This window comes from Heteronotia binoei, chromosome 1, assembly GCF_032191835.1.
Source record: "Heteronotia binoei isolate CCM8104 ecotype False Entrance Well chromosome 1, APGP_CSIRO_Hbin_v1, whole genome shotgun sequence".
NCBI lineage: Eukaryota > Metazoa > Chordata > Lepidosauria > Squamata > Gekkonidae > Heteronotia > Heteronotia binoei.
Genome location: NC_083223.1, coordinates 188,169,742 through 188,179,696, shown reverse-complemented (window position 1 = coordinate 188,179,696; position 9,955 = coordinate 188,169,742). Strand labels below are relative to the sequence as shown.

The 9,955-nt window shown below is 38.1% G+C and overlaps 1 protein-coding gene across 1 annotated transcript in view; it reads right to left on the bottom strand.

Annotated features, from left to right (window-relative positions):
- Positions 1-677: 677 nt before the first annotated feature.
- The window catches only part of PPP1CB (protein phosphatase 1 catalytic subunit beta), a 43,232-nt gene continuing 33,954 nt past the window's right edge, over positions 678-9,955 (bottom strand). The window contains exons 5-8 of the mRNA XM_060245269.1: positions 7,087-7,158; positions 4,544-4,695; positions 3,851-3,985; positions 678-2,380 (exon numbers count right to left, since the gene is read on the bottom strand). Of these exons, the coding sequence (XP_060101252.1) occupies positions 2,276-2,380; positions 3,851-3,985; positions 4,544-4,695; positions 7,087-7,158 (464 nt within the window). The 3' untranslated portion in view covers positions 678-2,275. The remainder of the gene's footprint in view (positions 2,381-3,850; positions 3,986-4,543; positions 4,696-7,086; positions 7,159-9,955) is intronic.

The window sequence follows — 9,955 nt, the reverse complement described above, 5'->3', positions numbered from 1 at the left end:
AATTGTACTAAAAGAGACTGATGTGCAACCACTTCTCTATGGCATATCATTCAGTTATTTGGGAGTGCTAAAATCAGTGTCAGCAATGCCCTGCTTGTTAGCATGGGTTTAAACAGTGTTACTTAAGTACATGGCTATATTGACTGCAAGTTTTTTGAAAGTATTATTTCAATAAGAATAAATTTCCACAAAACACACTTATTTGAACATTTAAATCATTTTAATTAGAATACTTCAAGTGTTTGTTCTTGGGACATAAAAAACTAACATGGGGGATTGTTTAAATTGTTTGTTTAATGTATTAAAATAAACAGACTAAATCTGACCATTGCTTTATTCAGGGCATCCAAAAGAATTTCAAGTAATATTTTCCAGAAAATCCATTTAACTGGTAATGTAGGTAGGCATCATAGTGAGACAATCACAGCTGCCAGCCACTAGCCGACAAGTGGCATCTTGCCTGGTTATAAGACGTTTCTTGCTATTAAAAAACCTGGCACTCTAATCAGTGCCATAGGGCTGATACAACACTGCAGGATTTTTATATTAATGCTAATACTGAACTTTTGGATGAATAACATTTATGTTATAATGTGCATCTATATGCCATAATGTCAAATCACTTCATTAAAAAGACTTCACTTCATGAAAGAAAGGAATAGAATGACGAGTCAGACTTCAAATCAATTAAACAACTTTACTAAATGAAAAAAACCTACATTTAATATATGCATTTAAAACAAAATGGAATTAGAAAAGACTTAAATCCATTTTCAAGAACTTCTCACTTTGCCAGAAATCACCCTTGCATAATATGTGCCAGTTCATAAAATGCAAGTTACCAGAATCCTCAATTTATCATTTGTGAAGACAATATTAAGGAGTTTTACATTTACTGTTGTACATTTAGAATGGTATAAATCAGCAGCTTTTCCCTAAATCATATAAATTTGACTGTGTTTGACAAAATTTGTATTCTTATCCAATCTGTCTTTCCATTTTTATCCTCCTACAGTCTCTGGACATTACTTTACCACTTCACCTTTTGTCAATATGAACCCTTTAAGAAAGGAAAACAGGAAAAGAAATACTGCATCAACTCTTGATCATGTACAGAAATTATTGCTACCATAGTACACTACAAAGCAGAAATCTATACAGAAGTATATGAACTTTGATCATGAAAATCCAGAGATATAATCTTTAGTGACATAAGCCTTACAATCATGTAGAACATTCACATGGCAATATTAGACAGTCCAACCACCACTAGCCATAATTAACCTACTGCTCACTGATCAACATCCTTTCAAATACCCCCTTCCTGGAGGGCATAGTAGAGTGCAGGGAACAGAAGGGATAAGAAAAGGGCTAGCTTTTCAAGGCTTGTCAAAGGAGGATCTTCATGTTCGGTGAGCTATGCACAATGCAATTTAATGCAAGTATGGCATTACCAGAAAGCTAAGCATGCCAAAAAGGTGTTTCATGCTAATAAAAATCTAATGCAAGGTACCACTTAATCAAGTTACCAACTAATAATACCATTCCTGCCCTATTTTAGTAAAATGGTGCCATCATGAGTGTAATGTTAATTTAAAATGGTGCAGTGCACAAAAAGTCATTCTGTGGAAATCTATGATAAAATGCAAGTTACGTTCTTCAGAAAATATAGATTGCTGGGGTGTCCAAGTAGGGAGCTTTATTCAAATTACAAGCTTGGATGTGATATGTCTTTAGATGCTATACTCCTGTCAGAGGAGAACATATTAAAGCTAGCAGGAGTACTGGAAGAGGGAGAACAGTGACAGCTGCCTAAAAAAATCCCTTCCACAATTCATTTTCAGTCAGGGAACATTGCTAGATACTTTGCCATCATTCTACCTACAAAATAATAGAAATAAAAGCAGTCAAGCAACAGTAAGACCACATTACACAAATGAAACATCATGCTCTCATCTGGTTTAGCTATTACATCAAGCTTAAATTGGGATGTTGGTCAACTTTAAAACTGATGTGAATTATGCAACCAAAAATTTGTTTAGATCTGATTTTACTCTATGTTGGTTATTGGAATATACTTGTTACAATACAGTGTTGCACATCTGTCAACTAGAAAATATTAAAAGATCCTTTACCCGTCTCTTTAAGTTAAAGATGTGACATCATAAAGGGTGTCAAATGGCTGGATGGTTTTACAGTGCACACTTATTATATACTGTATATATGGAGTTTTGTCCTTTATAGATCTGATGGTTGTTCTAATGTGTTCCTTTCTTCACCTCTTCTTTGGTGGATTAGCTGTGCGAGGTGGAGTGACTGGACGTCCAGAATTCAATCCACCATACTGGTACTTTGCTTTCTTTTCAGATGGTTTCAGAATCTTAAAAAAAAAAGTATTTATTGTAAGAAATCTACAAGTCACCAAAATAACTACATTAAACATCATAAAGATTTGAGCTTCCTGAACAGCCTGCATGAAGTAATATTTACCCCATCTTTCTCACCAGTGGGGACTGCAAGCAGTTTACATAGTTCTCCGCTGCTCCATTTTATCCTAGCAAAAACTATTTGAGGTAGGTTAGTGTGTGACTGGTCCAAGCCTCCATGGCAGACTGGGGATCTCCCAGATCCTAGTTGAACACTAGCCATTTCACATACGTCCCCATACATCTTCCAAACAAGTTGCTGCCCTTTACATGCACTTCGCATTTCTAGTCACAAAAAGGGATTATCCAAGGACCCATAATGCTCATTAAACAAACAGGATAGGACCATAGGTCCATGGAAGTGTAGTGCATGTGAAAAACTATTGCCTTAGACCAGGGGTGGCCAAACTTAATGTAAAAGCCACACAGAGTAAATGTCAGATGTTTGAGAGGCACAAGACATGAATATCACACACACACACACACACTTTTATTAAAATTCTTAATACTTACTTTGCACAGAAAGATAAAATACATAGTATGCACTTTACAACATGACCATGCTAGAGTGAGACTTTTTAAAAAACAAAAGCAGGGAAACAGTCCTCATAAGACCAGCATAGGGAAAAGTTAGGGAATTATTTTTTGCACCAGTGGGAAAAGGAAACACATATGTACCATATAAATCACTGACCACCATTTGCATTATTATGCATCTCTTTTTGCCTTGACACCGAGGTTAGTAAATACAGCTCCTTCAAGAACTATGAAACTAAAGGGGAACCCTGAACCACCATCTTTAATTCCATCCCTCCTTCCAGTGGCTCTCTCAGCTCTTGCACCCTTTTTCCCCACTCCAGGTCTCTGAGTGACCTCTGTGGTGGTAAAGGCTTGCAAGCCTACCTATTTTCTTCTCCTTCCCTGCTTCACATACAGCAGAAATAGTCACCTACCTGTGGGTCAGCATTCAGAGGTTGACTGAGGTCCCGATGCTAAGCATGTGTACTTAACATAAGCCTGCATTAAGTTCCTCCTTGACTTCTGGGAGCTGCACAATATGTGCTAGAGCAACATGTAGCTCCCCAGCCACAGTTTTAAATTTGGCCTGCCACTATGGAGACCTGCTGCCAGTTGAAGAAAGTTCTTTAAGTCAACACCTGCCTTAAACTTTTGTACAAATATGTCCTCAAAGCTTATAGCTAATGACCTACCTACCCACCAAGCATAAAAGTCTTCACTGATATTTGCCCATAATGTGAACCTTCAGTGAAGGAAACTGAAGCAAATTTTCCCACCCACCTGTCATTCAAGCACTGCTGTCTATTCTAGATTTATATGGCGAGCATACTGCTAGAAACTTTGTGACCCTAAATCTGTTCTTTATTAGAAATTGAGAAAGAAACTGTATTCTCCATTTACTGTACCTGAAAAGAACACATCAAAGTTTCATCCACACTCATCATTCCACCAGCATTATCAAACTCCCCACAATAATTAGGAGCGGAAAATAGGGTAACAAGCTGTCGTTTAGCAAAGAATTCATAGCCATCTTCAACCACCTGTCAGTGAGGAAAAGAAATAGCCAAGCTTAAATATTTTTGTAGTTTTAACCATTTTTTTTACTTCACAGCCTCAATAGTTTGTGAAAATAAATGCGCATACTAAGCAGTCACAAGCATACCAAACCATGTAAAAATTTACAGTGATTTTAGTGTCCACAAGCCAGATGGTGGCTGAATATACAATTTAAGCTTTTGCAGTTTTAAATTTCGCCAGTAACATCCTGTACAATAAAACATATGGAATACAAACAGATGTAGGGTACTGTTGTGGTACAAGGCAAAGTTCAAAGACCTCCCTACATTTGTGGGGAAACATTTTAAAGCCCAGAAGCTAAAATTCAAGCAATGCTGCACAAAAACAGTTAGATCACAGCTGGTACAATGTTTTGTAAAAAGGATGGAATTCACACATGACTTCTGGGTCAGAATTACTGCAGCCAACTGCAGGAGCATAGCTATTTGTAGTCTGTCATACTGGTTCATTCATACATAGCTGCATGCTGTGCTGGTTTGTGTACCAGACAGAGTAAAAAACAAGTACAAATAGATTCATACCTGATGAGCTCGACAAATCAAGTCCAAATCATGACGATTCAAAAATTTGCTGACCACATCTGCTCCAAAAGTGAAGGAGACTCCACGGTCATTTTCACCCCATCCTTGCACATCCTTGTCTGGATCAGACCACAGCAGGTCACATAGCAAGCCTTAGAAAGAGAGGAATGGTCTTAGAAAAGTTCCAGTGCATAATATTGCAAAATATTTATCTAGAATGATTAAGATGCTTGGTAAGCATTTGATACACAAGCATGCAAATATCACAAAGTGCAATCCTGTTCCTAGTAGACTCAAAATCTCATTTTATTTTAATGGAAAAGGACTGCAAGCCATGTTCATTTCCAATATCCACCCCCGCCAGTTAACAACTGAATGTCTTCCTATACTCAGCACTTGTCATTACCCTCCAGCAGGAAAAATCTGGGGCACCTGAGAATACATGAGATTGTGAATTTCCACACACTCATAATTCAAGTTTCAGGTACTAGGTGTCATACATGGATGCAGGCAGAATTAATTTCTTACTTGCCCAAGGCATTGCTTCCTTTAAAACAAATTTTAAAACCATCTTTCTGAAAAGGATTGTCTATGCTAGAGCAGTATTAAAACAGCAACAGAGCAAGAGAGTTTCATCCATTATGCTGTATACAATGTTTGAGATTTTGCTCAACTTTTTCTCAATAGTGGCAAAAAGACTGAGCTTCAAAACAAGATTTCTGTTTAATATCTCTACCTATAACTCTGTGAGAATTAGTGCAAACCACTAAACCCCGCCCCAAGCTATAACATGGTGATGTCAGTAACATGCCCGTACAGGAGTTTGTAAAGATTACACTACACGTGAAGGACAGAATGGTTCGTAAGTGCTGCCTTACAGTCCCATCTGTTTCAAGTCATGTTCTAAAGTGGGGGTGAGGAACCTCTGTCCCGAGGGCCGTAAGTGGGCTGAACCGAGCCATGTGGCCTCTTTGGGGCCTGGCTGGCCAGTGAGGATCGTGGGGCCCAGCCTCGCTGTGCGGCAGCCTCCCTGTGCGGCAGCCTCCCTGGGGCCTGGTTGGTTGGCTGGCCGGCCAGAATTGCTGCAGGGCCTGGAAAAGTTACTGTCACAGTTCAGGTAAGTTTCCCCCTCATTTCTTTATTTCCTTTTCTTCCATTTCTTCCCCCCATTTCCCCTTTATTTATTATCCCAGATGGTGTGGCCTAATATGTTAATAAGTGTGACCTAATATGCTAATATTAGGGGATGTGATCTAATATGCTACTGAGTTCCTGCTGGGCTTTTTCTACAAAAAAGCCCTGGACCTATGCATTTGCCTAGGGCAGCAGGCTGTGTGTATGTGTGGGTGTGCGCCAGATTAGGCTCTCCCCACATGACTTCAAACAGAAAAACAATTATTTGCATTAATTTTACTGGCCTGAATTATTCTCCCTTGGCGGAGCACAGTTTTTTAAGTTGATAATTTTGTATGGCCCACGAATGATGTTATAAATATCCATATGGCCCTTGACAGAAAAAAGGTTCCCCACCCCCTGTTCTAAAGAGTAAACAGATAAGCTTATGGCTTAAATTCAACACCTCCTATAACTTTTTAAATACTTAGTATTAACTAAAAATCTCATGTTAAAATTTTTCACATCCTTAAAAAACCCAAACTGGCATTTTTCAAGAAAGTAATTCTGTAAGTTACAGGTTCTAAAAATGGCACATACCAACTGAAGCAACAAAAGACTTCTAGTTACCAAATAAAAGGGATACTGCAAGACTTCCTTCAAAGTCTTAGGAATGAAAGATTAATGGCTTCTTAAAAATCTGAACTCAAGTTAAATTTCTATTAATTACAGAGAGAGATGAATACATATTTCTTATTGCTGCAGGCTGTTTCTGGATTTTCATGTGGGCCAATACAGCCATCTACAATTTGCCTTTTTTTGGGAAATACCTAACAGCTATTAAAGAGGGATTCTTCAACTGAAGATGATGATCAGAGGATAGAACTCTGCTGATGAGAATTCCTTGACTTCCAACTACCAGATATTATAACCAAATTAGGCTCCATCAAGCAAATCAAAACTAATATTTATTAAATACAAAGACTACCTTGTTTTCCTCTCTCAACTTTACAAGGAACCTATGTGTTCAGGTTCTGGAGATATATTCGATTAACTTCTGGACTGTTATATTTTCAGGTGGACACTGCCATTTTCTATTGCTTCATCCCAGAATTTATTCACTTCACTCCAGAATTTTGATGCAACCTGAAACCAGTTACATCCCTCACCAACCAGTTACATCCATTACCAACTCACTTAAGTCTGCAATTCACCTTGTACATGTAACAGACCAAAATACCTTCACTATGGCTTAAAACATTTTTTCCTCTCATTGTTTCTTAAATAAACAGCCTGATTAAAAGTTTTGGAGAGCTCTAAAGACTGTTTGATATTTTTATATTACAAGCCTTATTTTTAGATTTTTCTGTGAACTTCCATGTCAAACTAAGAGATGTTCATTTATGAGCAAGCATTTCTAGAGGCCTCACCTGTATCAGGAACATCTGTAGGTCTCATAATTCTTCGAATCTGTTCCATTGACTGCAGGTCTGGAGACAGCCCTGTTAAAGTGAAAAATTAAACCCATTCTGCTTGTTTGTGGAAGATGAGTCAGAGCGATGGACAATTTTGACAGCACTAACCTTATTTTCCATCGTGAAAAAGCTTAGTCTACCATATTTAATGCATCTAGTATTTAAGCACAAAAGATTGATGGCTATTATATATAAGTTCTTTTCCAAGCACTTCAAAAGTGTAGCATTCAATTTGTCAGAGGTACATTACCTTCAATATCTTAAAACGAATATAAAGGTAAGTTCCAAATATTTGCTAATAGAGACATGCAATTGGGTTCTCAAACTTTAGGCAGAAACTACATGGAAAAAGTGTAAGAGATTTTCTATCCAATCTCTGTACTTGTCTAGGTGTGGCTAAAGGACAACAGCCAAGCAGCTCTTGGCTTTTTGCCAATGGCCTGCTACAGTCAGCCCAGTGAATGAATTACCTGCCCAGGATGTATTTGTTTTGTAGGCTCAATGAAAATGCAGATTAGGTCTGCTGCTGAGAAGAAAAGGAATGAGTAGGAAAGGGACTGAAAATAAAGTAGCAACTACAATAAGTACTGGTAGTCTTCTGCTTTGAAGAAGCATGCTGACAACTCTAGAAGGCAGGCCAGTAACTGTTACTGGGGCATGCCAGGCAAAACAACATTCTTCATCCATTGGCAAAAGACACCAATACAGAGAGGACAGACAAGTCTCCCTGGGGAGAAAATTATAAAATTTTATTTTCATAACAGAGAAGGTTTCTTGGGTAGCCATCTGTCTAGCCTCAGATAACAAGGACAACCAAACCCAGGTCCTCCAAGGATGGCCAAAGCAAACAGGCAAATTCATATGGGAAATAGCAGAACTACCTTAAAGAGAGGGTGGGATATAAATTTAAAGTAATAAATAAACAAATAATAAATATTGCTCCCAGGCTGTAAAGGGATATTGGTATTCTCAATGGTAGTAAGAAAACAGTGTGCCCCCTAAGGATTATTACCAAAACCAGTAGTATTCAACTTCTTCATAAGTGAACTAAAATTGAGTCAGCAGTGCAGTGACCAAGTTTGTGGATGATACCAAATTATGCAGGACAGTTAAAAACTATAGCAGACTGTGAAAGTCTACAGAAGTGACCCAAATTGACTCCAGTCAACAAGATGGCAAATGAAATTCAGTGATGGAAAGTGCAAGGTGATGTACACTGAACAAAAAAGCTTAAATATAAATATATGCTGATGCAGTACGAACTGGCTGAGACTTCAGACTGAAGTGGATAGTTTGATACAGAAGTTAATTCAGTGTGCAGCAGCAGTGTGATAAAATAGCCAATGTTTTAACGCCCCTATATAGATCTATGGTACTGTCCCATTTGAAATACTATTATGCAGAGTTCTATTGCCAGATCCCAAAAAGACAATTGTAGAGCTGGAGAAAGTACAGATCAGAGCAACCAAATGATTAAGGGGTTGGAGCACCATTCCTATGAAAAAAGACTGAATGGAGTGACTGGGGCTTCTCTGTTTAGAAAAAAATGGGGGCAGGAATATGATAGAAATTTATAGGAGTATGCATGGGGTAGAATGTACTAGAACTCAAGGACACCCAATGAAGTTGATAGGCAACAGATTCAGGAAAGACAAAATGGAATTCTTTACTTAGCTTGTAATTAAACTGTGGAATTAACTGCTAGTGGATGTACTGCTAGCTATGTGCATGAATGGTTTTAAAAGATGAACTCATGGAGGTTAATTCCATCAATGGCTACCAGGCATGTTAATTAAGGGAACCTCCACATTCACAAGCAACAGTCTTCTGACTATCTGTGCTAAGAGGCATAAGGAGAAGGCCTCTGCCTCTATGCCCTGTTTGCTGGTCCTTCAGGGCAACTGGTTGACCACTGTATAAAGCAAGTTGCTGAACTACTGGTCTGATCCAGCAGGACTCTTATTTCTTTTCCACCCTACCACACCCCTGTAAGAATGTGCCTCTGAAAAAATAGTGGTTTCAAGCTTATGAATCACTTACTTCAGTGAGATGTGTCTTAAAGCATTATAAAGATCAAGGAGACCAGCAAATAAGGAAAATATGGTTTCTCTAACCAACTGACAGAAAAAACTTCCAGGCTACTTCCAAGCTTGGCTCACATTAAACTGAGAGAACAGGTAACATGCACTGAAGGAAACAGTTAAAAGGTCATTCTAATAGCAATGTGACTAGAGGTTTCAATGCAGACAACACAAGTCAGTAGACATACTCAAAGTAAGATTATCAGCATTTGAGGGCTGAAATGGGAAAAGTTGTCAGTGCAGCCATGTGAGCTGTTTCAAGCTATGGAAATAAGATCACATTTAAATAATACACTGTGGCAAACTTAACCAGAATACAAGGTTCTTATTATGTTCTACTATGATATCTTACTCAGTAAAATCTTGGCAAAAATGTTCCCAGAATGATTTTTCAAGTATGTAGAAGCACACAATGCACGTTGTATTAGAGTCCCCCTCACACACCCTACCTCCTTTCAATAATCTGGCTCTCATTTTAAGCATTGACGACGATAAGGTAATACTATGGCCAGCTATTGATAACCCACAGACTTCAGGGGATTCTGAAACTGTTTTCGAAGAATCTGAGTAACAGGAAAAAAGATGTAACAAGTTGGATAGTTTGTGTTCCATATCTCCCTTTCTTATACTCTGAAACACCTTCTGTAAATTTAACTGAGTTGGACTCTAATACCTATTCAAGAATGTCAGGGTTGCCACTAAAATTTTATTTTTCCTTTCCCTGACCAACATTTGTCCATTTC